This window comes from Choloepus didactylus, chromosome 12 (genome assembly GCF_015220235.1).
Source record: "Choloepus didactylus isolate mChoDid1 chromosome 12, mChoDid1.pri, whole genome shotgun sequence".
Lineage (NCBI taxonomy): Eukaryota > Metazoa > Chordata > Mammalia > Pilosa > Megalonychidae > Choloepus > Choloepus didactylus.
The window spans coordinates 67,472,645-67,493,095 of NC_051318.1; the positions used below are offsets into that span (position 1 = coordinate 67,472,645).

Sequence of the window (20,451 nt, forward strand, 5' to 3'; positions counted from 1 at the left end):
AAATTTGAGGGCACTCAGCCATTGTCTCTTATTATTTCCACGTCATAGAGTAAGATTAAAATAAAGAGAGATGTGTTTCTTTAGAATTGTCTTTATCCAACTTTAACATCATGAGAATAGACCTCCCTATGGAAAAAAATTGTTTTCAAAGCTTTCTGTCTTGGACTGTAATTCTCATTGTGGTCATAGCACATTGCTGGCTACTGTGTGTCCAAGTGAGATGCAACACTTAGCCTGACCTTTGGCACATGCTCTACCTGGAAAATTACAGAAGTTACACAAATCTGAAAGTACTATCATCACTGATGGTTAAAATGGTGTCCTAATGATTTGTTGATGCTGTGAACACTACTTGGTATTGCTTTTCCTAGCCTCTTGCTACATTGCAATTTAATAGGTTTTCTGTCTTTTTTGCAGCAGAGCTGTCACTGGCAATAACATACTTTTGCATATGCATCAGTTTGGCTCTAGTGCAAATTTTTGTTCACACTGGACTCCTACTGATGTGTACTGATTTAAAGTCTAAAAATGAAACTTAATTTTATATAGCTTATAAGTAGTCTCTAGAGGGTCTTGGATCTTAAAAGCTAATATTTTGCAGACATAATCAGCAGAAATAGGAAATATATTACTATTAGTGACATTAGCAGCAGCTGGAACAAAAGAAAACAGTAAACATAAATGCTTTTAGCAACTTTATACTTTACAACGAATATTAATATAAAATTACACAAATCAGAGTTGCATTAACATTATTCAACATGTTTATTCATAATGGATGTTTCCTATTTAAAGAACACCAAAATATTGTGTTTTGTCAGCCAAGGACAATAATAGTTTAATAGTAATTTATTTTAAACAGCTACTGATAATACAACCAATCAACACATTAAGTGGTGCCAACACTGGCATCTTGCTAAATAATCTCTAGACATTGCACAGAGAGTACATCTTTCAAAGATAAGTCAACAAGAGCAATCAGAGCAGAAAATTAGAATTTGGTATCTCAGAATTAAAATACAGCTAAACTAAAGTTTTAATTGGGGTGATCTAAAAGGGCACTTGATGTAATGATCTCTTTCATTTGTTACTAATTGTTTGTTCCTGGTGAAGAAGAAACATACACAGGGATGTTGCTGAATTGAGTTAAGACGGAGTTTCCTTAGCAGCTGTGTTTTACTGTTAAACAAGAAAAGAGTGGGTTGGGGCAAACTGTCACATAGAGATCCTTTTCCAGCTTGTTTCATATCACAAGAATTATACCATAGAAAGTACAGAGTTAGGTATAATAAATATGAAATGATTCTTATATATTTGAAAGATTAAAAATGGCTTGTGACCATGCTAAGTAAGGCTACATCTCTATTGGGCTTGCAAGTCAAGTCAGGCTGGAGTTGAAGTTCCTGATTCAAACTTTTTATGTTGCTTACTGCAAGGGGTTCACATCCTAGAGATTATCTACAAATGGTGCCAACTTCCACCTCATTTATTATTTCCATTCAAGATTTTAGTCTCCGATATTCACGGGCCAAGGCAAAATATCTTCTACTTCAATATAGTATTTTGTACTGCTGAATTGATGAGAGTAGAATTTTTAGCTCTAATGTTTGGTAGTAACTTTGGTCAAAAGCATCAATGGAAAAACAAGGCCCAGAATGGTCCTTCTATATGTTTAATATAGTTTAATAATCCAGTTTACACAAATATCAAAAACACTATGAAATTCCTTTTAAAAGCATATAGTAGTTCAAATTATATATCTCAAGGAGCCTATAATTAGTTGTATGAGTAAATAAACTTTTTTTCACAATGTGCTCTTCAAATTATTATAATATTGTATAGTCAACTAAAAGTTATTCTCTATTTCTTACAACTATTTTGAATGATTTTTTAAAAAATATGCTCTTAGGCAACTAAGTTTTGAATCATTTAAATGTATTTTATACCTCAAGATAATTATAGGAGTATTGTAATTTCTAATTATTTTTTAAAATTTAATACATGCTAGACATTCTCTGGGCACTGGGGATACAGAGCTCAACAAGAAGAAATATCACTGCCTTCATGTAGCTTACATTTTAGTGGAGAAGACACAACATAAAGTGTAAGAAAACAAACATATGACATTATTGCCTAGTCATCAATGCCATGAAGAATGTAAGAAGAGAGTAACAAGATGGTTGTGGAGGGCTATTCCAGGTAGGGTGGCAAGATAAGGTTTCTCTTGGGTGGTGACCTTGAGCAAAGACAGAGTGAAATGAGGGTGTGAGCCACACAAAGACACAGAGGAAAAGCATCCAGGAGGGGAGCAGCAAGAGCGAAGTCCCTGGTGCAGAAAAAAACTGGTTTGTTGAGGAACCAAAAACAGACGACTTGTTTAGTGCAATCTTGGTAGAGAGGGGTAGAGAATGAACTCCTGGGGATACGTGAGTATGGCCAGAATCACGTGGAGGTATATAAACCATGCCCAGTGATGGCGTGTGGAAGATTTTCAGCCCAATTTTCTTCTCAGTTCATAGTGTTCAGACTAGCTTATGTGCTACCCTCATTTAACTTTGGATCTACATATTCTGTCTAATTAAAAACAATTCTATATGCATTATATAAATATTTGTCTTCCTAAAATAGTTTCATTAGATTTAGGAGCTTTGTGCTTTATAGTTTTAGTCCTAGTGAGTGCAAGGTGAATATTCAACATGAATTACAGGATTTGATAAGTGAATTCTATTTTTAAAAAAATTAAGTGTGCTTTGTACTAAAATATTACCATTCTGAATATCCTTTTTATACAGGGGCTCTTGAAAGTTGCCATAGATAATGCCAGAGCTCAAGAAAAACAGGTCCAACTGGAAAAGACAGAGCTGAAGATGGATTTTTTAAGGGAAAGAGAACTAAGGGAAACACTTGAGAAGCAGCTGGCTATGGAGCAAAAGAATAGAGGTATTTTCAAACTTCCAAATAAATTTAATAATATAAGTAAAATACTTAACATTACAATGCCATGTTTGGTGAACTTACTTTGCAATTGTAGCTTTTTTGTTAATTTACATGTAGCTAAAATTCAGAGCAGGATTTGAATTTTGGGCTTATTGTATTTCTAGCCTATCTTATTCTCCAAACAACATCATTTCTTTCCTTTCTTGCCTTGGGGAGTTGATATGTATCCATTATATCATTAATCATAATTTTGATTGCTTATAGAATTTAACAAGTTAATTTCTTTAAGACAGCAATGAGCTCTGATAAGATGGCAGTCATGAAGAATAATTTTATATTTGTTCATAATTGTCATTTGAAGAACTTAAGAATTAAAGTCATAAACTAAAATACAAAATATTGATTATTAAAGCAAAGTATATTTAGTAAGATATTCAATAACTGAAGTTGAAGATTAATAAAGATCTGAACAAATGGCCAAAGTTAAGTGTTTGTATAATTCTCTTTCTGAATGCCTTCTTTCATCTGACAAGGTCAAGTACACATTCAGAGTACAAATCAATATGAATTCTTATTGAGTATAAACATATTATAAATCTATGAAACTCTGATAAGTGCGTCTATAGATAATTTTGAGTCATTCATATTTAAGTATGTTTATTTTACATGTGAAATCGATCAGAATCAGCTCCCCCCTTTGCCTCAATTTTAAGATTCTCCTAAGTATTCTAGAAGGGGAGTCCTTTTCTCTAATTTTCTAAGTATCCAATATAAATGCTTCACCTACTCTACTTCTTTATGCTTGTCATGTGGACATTTAAAAGCCTTTCTTTTATTAATTGCTATAAGAAAACAACTAGTGGGTTTCTGGGATGAGGTCAATTTGGGAAGCTGCCTCCCCAATTGTATAGCACAATTCTATATAATGTGACTTCACGTAGAGTAAGGTACCTAAAACAATCAAAATAAGATCATGGGATGTGTTCAAAGTGAATAAAGTCATTTGGTCAAAGAGTTCAGTTGATGGAAACATCTTCCATGAGATAGCCGTGTCTTGATTTCTTTCTCACCCAGAGAAGTCTTTTTTAAAGGATTTTAAGGCACATGTTTGAATTCCTAAAGTAATCATTTGGTTACTTGAGAGACCTTCAGAATTTTATTGGTTCAAACCTTTTGGAGAATTTGCATCCTGTTTTGTTCCTTTTACCACTAGAGGGCAAAACATTCACAAATCACACAGTGAACCTCCCATATTTAATTAATTATGAATAATAAATTAAAGATAATAGCTGTCAATAATTATCTATGATGGATGTATCTATTGAAGCAGTGTTATTACCCTGAAGAGGGAACATGGCAATCCCATTTGGTTCAATCACGTGGGAGGAAACAGGAAGCGGTAAATAGCAAGGCGCTAGGTATTGAGCTTTTAGTGCCATGGTATGTGCAATCCAGATAAATAATTCGGAAATTACTGTGTCTTTTCAAAGAGACTTATTTATAAACAATCATCTTTGTAACAACAAATTGCTAGCCTTCTTAACAGTATTAATAATTATAAAACAGAATATGTGGTTCTCCAAGGAAGAATTTTAGTTTCAGGTCTAATTTCCACATATTCTGAATATTGTGTTAAGTAAAAGTGTTATTGTTCTTTAATCTGTAGTAAGAAATCAGGTAGTGAACCTGGGATGATCAAAATCAAATAGTGAGGTCAGGATGATTACTCTTTATAACTAACTCTACTAAAAATATTTTCTTATACTGATGCTGTCACATTCACTTCCACAATGTTTATCAGCCATCAAAAAAAAAAAAAGATTCAAAGAAAAACATCCGTGTGCTTTCCACATGCTGAATATTTATTTTATATGCATTGTGAAAATTAAAACAATTGTCATACTGAATGTACAGTTAATATGCTTTTTGTGAAGAACCTTTGTGATTTATTATTGATGACATATTATATAAAAAAAAGTTTAAAGTGTCAGGAAAGAGAAAAATGTGTTATAATCAACTTTTTGTGCCATAATGTACTTCTTTACATCAACAGCACATTATTGTTAGCGGTAGCACAGTGAGGTTTTACACTCTACCAGATACCTGTGGAATAAAAGTATGATAATTTTTCAAAATACCTTACTGCATATAAATTTGCTATGAAGAAATTGTTACTATCTCTGAACAAACATTGTTTCGAAAAAGCATTGGTGGAGAGAGAAGGCTCCATTGGCTACTCAAAACCAGCACCTCATAGAGAGATAGGATGCATGCTGATAAAGGTTTTACTAACCTGTCATTTGATTCAAGGGCAGAGAACTAAGCCACAAAATTCATTTAATCAGGTTTCCTTTATCAGTGATTATATATATTTACTAAAATTAGTTTTCCATTAAATTTGTCTCCACATATAACAATTAAAGGCATTCTAAAATTGGCCTTCTTAGACATTGTTTTGGTATTTATTTTAGGTAAAGTTGTTTTTTTTTTTTTCCAGGAACTTCCTCTGTGTAAGTAGACTTTGTCCAGCAGGACAAAATATATATATAAAGAGCACAGATCATTTTAATTTAGCAACATTACAATAATTAAAAATCATAATGTACATACACTCTTTTCTAGCCATAGTTCAAAAGAGGCTAAAGAAGGAGAAGAAGGCAAAGAGAAAATTGCAGGAAGCCCTTGAATTTGAGACAAAACGACGTGAGCAAGCAGAGCAAACACTAAAACAGGCAGCTTCAACAGATAGTCTCAGGGTCTTAAATGGTAAGAGCGTGCATATTTATGCATGGCTAACTAACTTTCATTTTTAATACTCAAAGGACAATTTAGACATGTGTTTGTGGTTTTGTATATTTCTATTTCTGTGATTCATTGACTGTGCTTGTTGCTGAAAGCATGCTGGGCAGAGGAGTCACATGTGTTGGGGACATGCTTTCTTTCATAGGTAGTTGCACTCTTTTGTTACTTAACCCCAGTGTCTGTGAACTGGCAGTGCTTCTCTGTTTAACCAAATCTATCTATACAAAAACATGCTAAAATATTAATCTGAGAACTTCCCAACCCCCATCCTATTTTAAGAACAATTTCTTACTACTCATTTTTCTTTTCAAATCATCTGAAAATTCTCATGGTTACAGTCTTTGTTCAACCTTTACGAGATGACAAAGAATTATTTTATTTTAATTTAGCACCAGAGTAACAGGTTGCTCTTTTTTTAAAGGATAATAGGAATCCAGTGAAATATGTGTCACTCTTACCTTTCTGTGCTTTTAGACTCTCTGACCCCAGAGATAGAAGCTGACCGCAGTGGCGGCAGAACAGATGCTGAAAGGACAATACAAGGTAAGAATTTGCAAAAGGCTATAAATCTAGATCTTGCTATATGAGTTTTTCCTCAGCTTTAGCTTGCTATTCAAGCATGTAGCCTACCATCTGGGCCACATCAAAACAAGTTCAAACAAGGTCAAGTTCATCTTGCTTGTTTATATGAGTGACTTCATTTTGTGCTGATAGATTTTCTTTAAATTAACAGGCCATTTCTGTTTATACAATGCAATTAAAAAGGAATAATTAATTTTAAACAATGTATGATTTAATCTTGGGCATAGTAAATGTGTATAATTGAATGCTTGAAGCCTAGTCTAATGCAGTAAGAGTTTATAAGTTCTATCCTATATAAATAAAAACGTGGCTTAACAAAATAAGTTGTTCTTAAAATTTAAAAATATGTAACTACTCGTTTTGTGACAACTACTGCAAAGTATATGCAAAATAGACTAGTTGAATATTAAAAATAAATAAACCTGTTATTCCCTATGTGGATTTTCCAAATGTTCTGTGTGTCATTATATACATTTTAATAGCACAAATTTGCTGAGCAAAATCACATATAAAATACTAAGGGAGTTATATTAAACACTCAAAAGAGCTAAATATGTATATAAGCAAGACTGCACTATTAGGAATGAATAAAATCTGAAGGCAGTATTTAAGTCCAGCATCTATTCTAGACAATAAACACAACTTAAAAACATGAATACTAAACAGTAAAAAGAGCATTTGTTTTTATTTAAAATGAAGATATGTTCTTTAAAGGAAAATCTAATATGGTTAACCACCATAATCCTTTCAATTGTTTTTAATTTTGCATTTTGGACTCAATCATTTTTACAATATTGTTTGACTTAATTTGTGTTACTTAATTAGGTCAAAAAGTGTCATTCTTGGCTTAGCAAAAAAGGACATGCAATTTTGTAAAGTGTCATATGTGCAATAAGTAATAATTAGAAACTAGAAATATTCCTAGGCAAGGACATGATTTTTTTTATCTACATTTATTTTATCTGGGGCCAAGATTATTTTTTAAATCTGAAGTCTTGAATTATTTGTTATTATGAGACATCTCCTTGGATATACAAGATTAGTACAATTGTAGCAGTAGAAAAGACTTCAACTTTTTAAGAACATTATGGATTTCAACATAACTATATGTATATGTATATTATAACATTAACATCGTAAGAATTTTGCCGTACGTGTCTTACAAAGATCATGTACAAATGTTAACAAATTACTAATAGCCTGTCATCTTTGTTAGAGAAAATAGCTGTAATAAGAACAATGTAAATATCAGCCCTGATAAGTTTGTGCAGGGTCTACTTTTACAATAACTTAGATAACATGCAAAGTGGTCTAAGCACAAGAGCCTCCTGGTATATATGATATGTAAATTATCTGGTGTTCACAGAATCCTCATGGTGGTCAGAAATCATTTGTCCCAGGTTTAAACGCAAAAAGAGGGACTATACAAAGCTAGGAAAAATCGTAGACAATATATTCCTGCATATAAATGGGAAATTTGCCATTAATGTTAGAAGAGATTAGGCAATGATTAAATATTTTTGCATAGTTAATGTAAGATATATTCCATGAGTTCTCTGTCAGCAATATTTTGGTCATTAATAAAGCTTTGGCTGTTTTTATTTAAATTTCTAAAACCCACCTGTAGTCAAATAGACACTTTTAAATGTATAAAATCTTGCTGTATGAGATTGATTTGTTGACAATTCTCAATTTCTATTGTTGTGCTTGCTTATTCTGAAGAAACGTTTTAATCATAATTGTCTTTCTTCTGATATCCAGAATGCTATCAGTTGGGTAACATAGAAAACTCACCCAGACAAATTTGTAAAGTTATCAAAACTTTTGTAGAACAATTATACATAGAATTTAAAGCCAACTATAAATGCTTATGGGATTATTTACCACTTTGGTTTATTTGTAATATGAAATATTTATTCTTTTCATTTATTCATTCATTCAGTCTGTCAATTAAAAAAAAAAATGTGTTCCCAGAGTCTAACATTAGTAATTAATAATATTCTACTTTTTGCATACTTAACTTGGATATAGAGGTTGTGTTATATTGTTCAACATAGATTTCAATAAACACTTTACTAACATTTATGATTTTAATTGGATAATATGGTATTTCTCATCTGGGTGGAAAAAAGCAAAAACAAAACTATAGGTGAATTTTTATTTCTGGATATTAGTTGTTAAAAGGGTATTTCGTGAGCAGTTGAAATATTCCAAGACTTTTAAAATGTCAGAGCAAGCAGATCATCTTTAGCTGTTCTCTGCACACTAAATAAACTATCTCTTTTAGCCCTTTGAAGTTTTTTTTCCCCTTAGAGTAAAATTAATACATTAGTAAACTAATAAACAGAATAAAATTAACCATGAACAGAAGAAAACAAAGACAAAAGGCTATATTTGGTTAAATTCTGAATCTGAGCATAAGAATGGAAAAGGTAAGGAAGAAAGCAGCAGACTTCATAACTAATTTGTAAAATGGTCTGTCCATGCATTTTGGAGTCATGAGCACCTGCTGCTTCATCAGGCTGCCAAGAATGACATAGGCATTCTTGCTGCCTTCCCTTTTTATCACACAGCCACCCCAAGCCCAGGTGTTATGATTCTCTTTGTAGTCTTTCTTGCTCCCAACCTAACCGCAGCAGATATTTTTCTCTTTTCCAAAATAAACTCAACTTAATTGGGAAGGACATAGCAAACCAGCATTTCTTTTTGGCAACAAATAAATGCCACTCTCCACCGACAGTTAGTCACCTGGCAGTTGGGTACTTCAATACTGCACAAATGCCAAGGAATTATCCCCAAATAAACACCTCGGGTTAGACTAAATATTGTCTCATTGTCATTTAATACCACCATTTCTGTAAAAACTGAAGAGATAGGGAAGAGGAAACCGGAAATCAGTTTAGAGGAAATAACCCCTAAATAATTTAAACTTCCTTGATAATTAATGTAAATCAGCTCATATTACACAGGTATAAATACACATTGCTGATTTTTCTAGCAACTAACACAAAATTCATGAGTTTAGTGGAGATATTTTTAATATAGAAAAAAAATCCCAAAACTGAAAAAAAACAAAAACAAAAAACCAAACTTGTTACAGGAACTAAATTGTATGGCAGTTCACTCTCTAATGCCTCAGGTCTTACCCACTGATACCATGATTTGTGTTGCAATTTGAGAAATGTATCCTACTTTAAAGCTTTCCTAGGATTTAAGAATATAGATTATACAAAGTTAATATAAGCACTTTATTGGCCACATTTTATAGGCTAGCCAGTAAATATCCTCCAACCCCACCTGCCTACCATCAGCCCCCACAGTCTGTAGCCAAATTTTTATAGCATAAATGCTTTCCTCAGGTTAATCCTAGTCTCACTCTGTACTTCGTCTGTAAGCAACTGCATCTACTTAAATGGTTTATTTGCATATTCTGACAATTTTTAAAGGTAGCTCTTCAGCCCATTCAGACATCTCTTAAGATTCCAGATGACAGCACTCAACTTCGTAATTGTCTGTATCCCAGGGACTTCAAGGCATATGTGCACAAAATGGATATATTACCCCCTCCTCCAACCTGTTTTGTTTGTGTTCCTTCCTTATGGTATCCTCATAAATCAAATAGCCTACTCTCTCTCTCTCTCTCTCTCTCTCTCTCTCTCTCTCTCTCTCTCTATATATATATATATATATATATATATATATATATATAAGTATTGAGGAAAGAGTCAAGCTTGATTCCTCATTTCCCTCCCCCCACTTCATCTGCACACGCATCACAGCTCTGACTCCTCCTTCACCTTCCACAGGCAATCACAACTCTTCCTCTTACTCTCCCTGCTGCACTCATAGTGGACTTCTGTTTGTTTGTTTTCTTGAAAGCCTCATGTCTTTTCCCAACTTCTAGGGGCACTCTTCCCTCTTCTTTACCTTTACTTACTTTTCTGTTAGTTCCCAACTTAAAAGTTACTGCCTCTAGGAATACTTCAACTGCACACCTAGCTTGCCCACCTCCCTGCCCCCAGGTCTAGATCTGCCTCTTACAGGTTCCTACCACATCTTGCATTTCTCCACAATAGCATGATGTGCATGTGTAGCTTCTTGTTCAGTGTCTTCTCCCTCTGGTATCTGGGGCAAGCCTGAGCCATGTATATTTTTTCACTACTGGACCTTTATTATCTGGCAGGATGCTTGAATCAACCATGGAAGAATTTTGACCTAGATTAGATCTTGAGAATACAAAGATCCTTATTGTTCAGAACTTTCTCAGACTTTGGTTGGGGAGACTTATGGGAAGAAATAAAAGATGACATGATTCTCTTTAGGAATGTCAGAATTACAAATTTGATAATTATGTAAACTAATATTCCTATTTGACAGCTGAATCAAAATTATGTGTTTGTTCTTCTCATGTGCATTTTAACATTACTTTCTATTTGGCATCTTTGACTTAAGATTTGGATTGTGAATATTCACTTACATTCAATTTTCTATTTTAAACTCATATTTAATATATCATAGTCACATTTCCTAGATAAAACTTTCTTCCTTTGTTTAATATACAGTAACCTCATTCATCTTTTCAGAGTTTATTTTATAATTTTAAATGACTAAATTTTAAAAATTATTGTAGGCTTGAAATATAAAATGGCAAACCATGGATCATGCCTGTTCTATCTGTGGTTTTTATAAAATTTCCAAAAAGTACACTTTCAAAATGGTAGCTATTTACTTTTCCTGTCTAAGTAAATACTGGTCTCTTAAACCAAATTAATGGGAATATGGACCATAGTTTCTGTGATCTCTTAGAACATCTGCAGGTTATGCTTGCAAAAATCTTGACTTCACTTGAAAGCACATCTCATTTGGTTACATCCAATGCCCATAATCAAAACTGTTTAGTTTTCTTTTTTTTTTTTTTTGACTAATCGCAGAACACAGAACATCAAATATTCTTCCAAAACAAAGACATAAAAGAGTTGAATTCATATTAAAAAGTATTTTTTTCCAATTTAAAAATATCTTTTCCCTTCCTTGTTATTTGAAGATCCTTGTTAAATTTTAAAATCATTCATTTATTCAACATGTATTTATTGAACACTGATAAAAAACACAGAACACACATCTATGATGTTACTGCCTTAGCACTGAAAAAGGACTTTAAATATAAACTAAATTTCTTCATTTTATAAACGAGGAAACTGAGATTCAGTGAAAGGAGATGACTTGTTAAAGGTTAATCAGAGTTGGGTCTATAATGTAGTACAGTTGCTTTCCATACCCTCTTATTTTCTTCCTGATTGCTTTTAGATCATGATTGTTTAAATACAGCTTTCCTGGCTCCTTTAAAACAAGTAATTACTACTGGTATTTGTCTAGTAGTTTATAGCTCTAGAGAATCATAATGCAGATCATTCTTATCAATGGAATTTATGCCTTTGATCAGCTTTGTAAGTCAATCAAATGTTCCAGCACCCAGTGTGTTTCCTAATTATATGTTTTCATTCATATAGACTTAGCAATATTGTACAGTGGCTAAAAGTATTTAATTATTATATAGTGAGGTGGATTGGGAACTGATGTTTATTGAGACTTTTCTGTATATTCTAATTTAAAGGTGAGATAACTGAGGCTGAGAGAGGCTAATTAACTTTCTCACAGTTGCATTACTAGTTAATGGGGCTGCTGGCATTTGAAGCCAGATTGACGACTCCTAAGTCCTTATTCTTTCTACCATGCTTTGTGGCCTGGACTTACATCTGTCTCTGACAAGATAGCTGCTGAAACCCCATCACTAATTTTGTATTAGCACATAGCTTACTAATGTCTTAAAAAGTTCAAAACAATCTACTGTGAACTACTGGAGGATAACATATAAAACTGCTTTTTACGTTTTGATCAGCCATTAAGAGTATACTATGTTTATAGAGACTTCCAGACACACCTGGGAAAAGCCCCTCTCTGTGAAGAAAATCAAGTAACAATAAAAGAAATTAAGAAATTAGTCATATTTAAATAAAAGACTCATTTACATCCCTACAATTTAGCAAGCAATGATTTATGATAAACTTAAAATCTCAGACACAAACCCAATCTTGATGTAATCTGTGACACTTGGAGAGCCTCTTTTGAGTTTCTTAAGTGTTTGAATACGAGTTGCTATAAATTGTATGGCAAGAATTTTATATGCTAATGGTCTTAACTTAAACCTTATTTAATCTTATCACTTTTAAGATCTTCATGAAAGTATCAGTTAAACTTGATTGTCAAGTAATTGTTTTTATGTGTATTTCATTTCTAATAATAAAAGAACGCCAGGTTCTTTAGGCCCATCTGCAGGACCAAACATTTAAGAACGGTTAGAAGTCACTTAGATTTGGATTCACATCTCTGTTCCATTCTTTTCTTTTCTTTTCTTTTCTTTTCTTTTCTTTTCTTTTCTTTTCTTTTTAGCAATTGCTTAACCTCAGAGGTTTGTTGAGAGGATTAAATAAAATAAAATAATTCATGTAAAGCACTTAGCACATACTGGCCAATAGTATGCACATGGTTAAGTTTTAGCTGTTAATATTAAATTTTATTATTATGAGTTAAAACATTTACTACAGTGCCTGGCAACTGGTAAATAATGAAGCTATTATTACTCTAATATGTAATTTAACTTTCCTGTTTTGGAAAATTAGTCTTTATGACACACTGCAGGATTAGTCCTGTAGTGAAGTGTTTGTGAGGACTTACAAGATTTTTTTTTCTTTTTTAAATTATCTGAATCAGGTTTTCCATATTTAAAAATGTCTTCATTAGCTTAAAAATGTGAAGGGGGTGGCTTTCTAAAAAAAAATAAAAGACTGAAAACTGTTTTCTGGGCTGCCTACACTAAACATTGACTATTGTTTATTCAGTTAGAAATTTGTAATCACTGCAGGGATTAACCCCAACTGTTTTTCTTAATCTTAAATATAAATATTAGAATTATATTACTAGGAACAAAACAAAACCATAATAAATTTGCTTCCTTTCCCTTGACACTAGTTTCTGGTGTTTGGCAGCTTTTCAGTGCTGCTGATCAATTTCAGACAACATTGATTAAGTTGAGCAAAAGGTGATATCGATTGCAGGCAGTAACCAATAAACAAGTTATTGTTCCATAGTTATCAATGGAAATTGTTAACTACTCATTTAACTAGACAGAGTTATTAATATTAAAGAGAAATTTCAGAGATATTCATGAATTTTAATTTTTGTAAAATTTTAGAATAATGCTTACTCATAAACTTAGTTTAAATTTTTTCTTTTTAAAAATATATACAAGTAAATCTTGTTTTTGAGTGTAGGTGGATAATAAACTGCAAACACTGAAGATGTCTTACTTGTTTTTTTTGAAATAACTTCTTATATAATTTAAGCTAATTGTACATGAAATTAGACATGGTGGACATTAAATATGAAATTTCTCAAAATAGTAATAAAATTAATTCATTTTAATTATTTCTTACATAAAATTATTTCAATGTATTAGCTCCATATAGCTAGTTTTCTAAATACCTGGTTGTTAATATAAGTTTGATCACCAATATTATGTTTGTGTTGCGTTCTGACATTATGAGGTTTTTATGATGTTATTTGTATTCTTCATTGCTTAAATATTAGGCAGACTAATTCAAGTATATTAAATCAAAATGACTGGTAAGGCTTAGTTTGTAATATATTTTCACATTATTTCTCTTTATAAAATAAATATAGTAGGTAGAAGGTACTGTGAGATCTTAGGGGAAAGAGAAAATGTATTTTATGTGGGAAAACCAGGAATGATGGATTAGAATTGGAGGTTTACATAGGGGGAAATGGACATTGTTTGGCTTCATATCGAAGAGAGAACAGTTATTAATACGAAATATAGTAATGTTTCGGTGGCATAGATAAAACTGAAAAATTGAATTAGTTTGGTGTTTTTGTGAACATTTTGTGGCTTGGCTTCTGAAGACCTATAATCAAAGAACAGTGATAAATGGAAATCAGAAACGATATTAGCAGGGGGCGTAAATATCAATGCTAGATCATTTTGATTTACTATCATAATTAGTTGTGTGGAAGGGTGGTTAAACAGTGACTGTATCAATGAAATTCACAGATGATCCTAATTTAGAAGGTGTAACACATATCTGTAAGGGTAGTTTGGAAAAGAAAACTATGGAACTTAGAAATTTAAGGAACACTAAAATGACATCTTTAAGAAAGATCATTTGATTTTAAGATCTGTTTTAAGGACATTAAAAAGCTCAACAAATGTCAATGGTAATAGTTTTCCACTTACATTTGTTCATGGTACTGTACTAACAATGACCAATGGCATGGTTGAGGAAAGCATTAGAGAACAGGTAGAAAAACATGCCTCTGGCATTTATTTTTATATAATTTAATTGATGATATTTTTATTATTATGAATACCAATTTATGGAGTTGGTTTTTCATCATGATCAAAATACTAATTTCTTATTTTTTAGACAATAAAATATTGTCTTCAGATTTAAGGAAAATTTAATTTATTGAGTCTTTATCATGAAGGGAAAGAATTGATGGTCAATTATGTTCAATTAACTCGCTTCATAATGATCTTAAGAGTAAACAATGTGTATGATGGCTACAAAAGTTGAAGAAGATTACCGTTTAGTAATATAGAATAAAACTAATTTGAATGGTTCATAATCAAGAAGCCTGTTTCCCCTTTTTGAATCTACCCTTAAATAAAAGAAATGTGGCTATCTAGAAAAGCTTTAATAAACATTCAGAATGGCTTCTTTAAGATGGAGCATAAATACCACGTTTTTGTTTTTTTTTCCTTTTCGAGCAATGTTATACTTCAGGAGTTTTAAGAGTAATACAAAAATATTTAAATTAAAGAGAAAGACCATATTTCTAAGTCTGTTCATTAAAACACAGGATTTGTATGTGTAAAATAAAAGAAAAAGTGGTACCCAAATACATGGCTAAAGAAAGTCATCAATTTTGATAGCATGTATGTGTTTAGACATTCAGCAACCTTTCTGATATAAATTCTCCTTCCAGAAAAAAATAAAACATCATCATTTGGAGTATAAATGTAAAGATGCTTATGGTGCATTATTCCACTTCCCATGGCTAGGGACAGAATGCAGACATGCCACAATAATGTTTTTTATTTCTACTGTTTGAACCATATTAATGAGAACATCATTTTGGAGAACTAATTATTTCTATTTGTCTTGTGTCACACTTTCTAATTCCCCTATATTAGCACAGCCAAAGCAAATTAATTGCTTTTCCAGCAGTTGAACCTTGTCCAAGAATGAGCTCACATTCCCTTCCAGTTCCCTATTTCTGGAAGTGCATTGTGTCAGAAATTTCTTTTGATACTAGGCATAGTCCAGAGAATATCTTTGCAGATTTCTGTGCTGCTCACTTGATGAAATTTATAAGTTTAAGTGACCCACCAGGAAAGATAAAGTTCTTAGCTGCAAGATTATACATCAAAACAGTTAAAGTGAAATTAAAATTAAATGAATGAATCTCACTGAAGCAAAAAAAAGCAGTAATTAATGGTTCCCTTAATTGTCTTCATAAAATATTTGCATGGGTCTAATTTGCATAATTTGCATGTATTAATTAATCTTTCAAAGGAATTTTGTGCTGAGAGAAGCCAAAAAATCTCTTTGTTTTATTTAACATCTAATGAAATATTTATCTTCTTTAATGAACTTCTCATCTTCATTAAAATAAAAATTGCACAAGTTTGTACGTTTTAAATGTTTTTATGATTGAAGTATTCAAAAAATCTCTTTAGATTTACAACAGCTGAAAAACAAACACATTATTTAGCATTCAGTATCATTTCAGCAGCAGCAACACTTAATAAAAAGAACGTCCAATTTCACTTTCTGAAAGGTGGCAAAGCATTTGGTAAATTAAAAAGTAAGATTTACTTTACAAAGTCCTGAAATTGTTTTTATTGCTGAAATTCTGGGTAACTAGATGGTATATATGAGAAAAAATCAGAATGTTTAATTGTTTGGGAAATGGTTCATTGGTTAAAAATATTTTAGCTGGTTCGGATAAATTAGTCCATCAAATCCATGTGCTGTTACTAACAACAACTAGATTAACTGACAGTGTTTCCTGGTAGAAGCTGGCCGTTTCTTTATTTTAAATCTGTCTTCTCTAGTATTGCAGCAGGTGTTTCTCCTATCACAAATTAAGAGATTATAGTGAAAACAAAGGGATGTGCCTTGGAAGGGATGAAATCTAAATTTTCATCAAATGCCACATAGTATATATTCAAGGGAACTGAGGAAGAGTGTGAGGAAAGAGTCTGGAAGTTAGGAAGACATGAAGAAAGGAAATTGGTGATCTGTTAATGGGATTCATTACTTTTGAAGCAGTGTTTCAGGGTATTACAAAGAATATCAGCTAACATTCCTATGGTTGCTTAAAGTTTGCAGAGCTTTTTTTTTTTTTTTTTAACCTCCTTTATCTTTGCTGCAAGCCCATTTTATATTTGAAGAAACTGAGACACTTAGATGCAAAGGAAATTGCTTGGAATCAAACTGTTAACTCAGGACTTCTGAGTCCCTCTGATTTCACGTGCCTGGCTTCCTACGTGGCAACCATCTTTTTTCCCTCCCTTGCCCTCACCCCCACCCCCACATGGAGAATCACTACTTTTAGGGTAAGTCCCATTCACATATCATTGATGACTGAAAGGAAATTGAAAGGCAACATGGCTTGCCCAGGAACTAAACCAAGGAGTCCGATAAGGAAACTAATGAACTCTTTCTCTCCACTACTCATTCATCAACATAGCACGACATCCCTTAAGAAAGGGATAAATCCAAGCCTCTGATGTAGTCATGTCCTCTCACAGTCAGAATTCTAATAAAAGTTACAATGTGGATATGAGAGCACTTAAATATTCAGAATGAAAATGTGAATTTTGGAATGTGTATCCAGGTTCTGGCTCAGTGGCTTCCTAAGGATTTAACACTTGGGAAATTATTTAACTACTGTGAATACTTGGTAGTTCCTTGCTGTAATTAAATGGTATGCTTTACCATACGTTACATGGTGCATAGTAGGTGTTTGCCTAATGTAATTTTCTTTCTCTTAAACATTAAACACTATCTTGGGTTTTGACTTTGCACTTGAAACTGTTGATAGTAAGAAAATAATAATGGAGTATAGGGTCCACAAAATATTGGACATGGCATTCCATAGACTCCATCCAACTATAGCTGACATTGAGCTCAAGCAGTTCTGGAATATTCTTCTGTTTTTTAAAATCATCTTCAGAACCTACCTATGGTTTTGCCCTGCTGTGGCTTTCTACTTGTATCTTTATCCTCTTTGTTCACCTCCCTGGACTCTTATGTTGTTTTGAAGCTTTCTGTATCTTTACTCTACTTTTACCTCCGCTGATGATATCTATCATTTTTTCTGGGGGAAATAAGTATTCATATAGTTAGCCCTCTTCCTACATTTTACCCTGGGAATAATTTTGCTTACATTTGCTGCCATTTGTTCCATAGCTCCTTTATATGCTCCATACTCTTATTTATTTGCTTTCTGTTGCCTGTCTTCTAGAAATTATATTATTCATTAGCATTTAGAGATAAATGAGTAGGAACAACAGTTAATTTACTTAATTTTAATTTGATATTTAAAAGGGAATATAGGTAATGTAGCAGAGAGTTTAAGACCATGGATTCTGAAATCACACTGCCTGGGTTCAAATCCCTGCTCTATTTCTATTATCTGTGTAACTTTGAGTGTATAAATTAAACTCGTTGATTTTTTTGTTTCCTATCTGTAAAATGTATATAATGAGACCAATACCTATCTCCTAGAGTTGTTACAATGATTATGTGAATTAATATATGTAAAGAATTAGATTGGTGTCAGACAGAGACTAAGTGCTAACAAGAATTTGCTATTATTTAATTATGCACAAATTTAATATAATACTTATAAGAGTTCTCTTTAGGTCACAATTTAAACTTTCTCAGATTATTATTGTTTTTTAATTCTCTTAGGCCAATGACTATTTTTGTTTCCCGTATGTGATACATACCTTTTTTTAGGCATGATTTAAGCTGGAATATGAAAATCATATTCACTAGATTTTTCCAAAGAGTTTTAAAAATTCATGACAGGATGTGAATTTCAATATTTATGTCAATTTAAACTATTTAGCTTATGGATATTTATTTGCAACCACATATTCTGTGTGGTTTTTATTTCTTTTAAAATTATGTAAAAATAAACTAGTTATTTTCAAGTCAAATTTAAATCAGACATGCTAGGGCTTTTTAGTTTTTTTATTATATTTTGGCAAACTTCTTTTAATATGATTTGTATTTCCATACAGTGTGGAGTAACTGCAGAGTCTTCTAATTCATATATAATCATACTCCAGAGATAGTAAATCTCCAAACATAGTTCCACTTAAGCTTACTAATTACACTATAAAACTATGAATGATGGCTACAAATTATCGAATCTGACTCTCATTCCTTACTTATTTCTCCCTGGGAGAAAGAGCATTGAATGGGGAGATTTTAGAGAGAAATTATTCCCATACATCTTCAGGTGTGCTGTGTTTAACTTTGATTCCATACTATTGTTTTACACTTGCTTATGAAATTCCCATCTTAATAGTAAAGAATACAGAAGTAATATTTGATTTCCATGATTAAATTATATGTACTTGTATTAATAATTCCAAATTCTTTGTTTTCCTTTAATTGCATGTAGTAGTTAATATTCTTTTATGTCTAGCCATCCCCAAGTTATCACAGTATTAACTGATTTTAATACATATCTTCAGCAAAATTGTATGAAATGTCTTAGTATAGGCCTCATTCCAGTTAAAGGTTTGGGAATGAGGAGAAGTTTTACAAATGAGAAAAGAAGATTAGATGTAAGGCAACAGGAATGGAAAATACATTCTTTTTTTAAACCCAGCAGAGGTTCTCAGCCAATCTTGCCCAAATGGGACTGTAGACCCAGTAGTGCCATGTTTGTTTTCTAAGGGAAACCAGAGATGCACATTTTATGTGAAATTACAGACTTTTAAAAAACATAGTGGAAGTCTGAACCTAGAAAGATGCAGGTTTATTTTCTCTGATAATAGTAAGGAAAAAAGAAAGTCTTAAATCCCTCTCACTCAAAAATAGCTAGTAATGTTTCAGACTATGTCAACATAGAATCAAACCAAAAATATCAGTTAAGTCACAAATAAAGGAAAAAGCTCTACAAGCGTTTCAGAATGAATGCAGTGACTTTCCCCTTCTGCTTCAGAGTCAGACATTCTTTTGATTCTATGTTAGTGTTCATGTACTCATATCTTCCTTCAAATTTTGGCAATTCAGATTAATCTCATTGTGTTAGGCATTTAAGTGTTGTGAATATTGCAGAGAATAAAAATGCCCATTTTAAAAAATTCTTATTTTTAAATTATTAGAATTGGGAGCATTTAAAGGAATTATAGAAGGTACTTTAAAGCATTGATTAATTATATAATATAGCTCATAGGCTTGTATTTCCCTAAGAATTCAGATCTAATCCTGGTTAATGTGTCAGAGTCTGAATGAATTAAAAGACTGAAATAAATTTGGTAGATAAAAAAGAAAACATGTTACTGGCATGGCACTCATATGCTTATGTTCTATCTTTTAGAATGAATTTCTTATTCCTCATATCTTTACTAGATGTGGCCGTTTTGAGGCATGTGACATAGTTGCATTAACTTACCAAGTGTGTCAAGCAGAAGAGTCAAAATGTGGCTGTAATTAACTCCTTTCCCATGCCATATTATTCCATTATTTGTTCATATTTCATTGTAATCTTACAATAAAAGTTTTAAATGCAGGCAAAATGGAACAGTGACTTTGTGTTTCTCATTTTACCTACTAATAGAGGAAATGAAGGCAGGTGGCCATAATTCCCTGAACTGATTTAATTCAACCTAGAAAGAAACCTTCTCTCACTGACTCTCAGAAAGGCACCCTTGTCAAGTTCAAAACAAGGGCATGGGAACTGAACATCAATACGTAATGGCTCACACCCCAACCATCCATCTGGAAGAGCAGTGAAAACACTAAA

General features: G+C 32.3%; 1 protein-coding gene across 3 annotated transcripts in view; it reads left to right on the top strand.

Annotated features, from left to right (window-relative positions):
- The window catches only part of DACH1 (dachshund family transcription factor 1), a 406,379-nt gene that overhangs the window by 365,409 nt on the left and 20,519 nt on the right, over nucleotides 1–20,451 (top strand). For 2 of the 3 annotated variants that reach the window (XM_037800622.1, XM_037800620.1), the window contains 3 exons: nucleotides 2,793–2,940; nucleotides 5,560–5,703; nucleotides 6,214–6,282. In XM_037800622.1, coding sequence (XP_037656550.1) covers nucleotides 2,793–2,940; nucleotides 5,560–5,703; nucleotides 6,214–6,282 — 361 coding nt within the window. The remainder of the gene's footprint in view (nucleotides 1–2,792; nucleotides 2,941–5,559; nucleotides 5,704–6,213; nucleotides 6,283–20,451) is intronic. The other variant, XM_037800621.1, reaches the window with a different exon arrangement.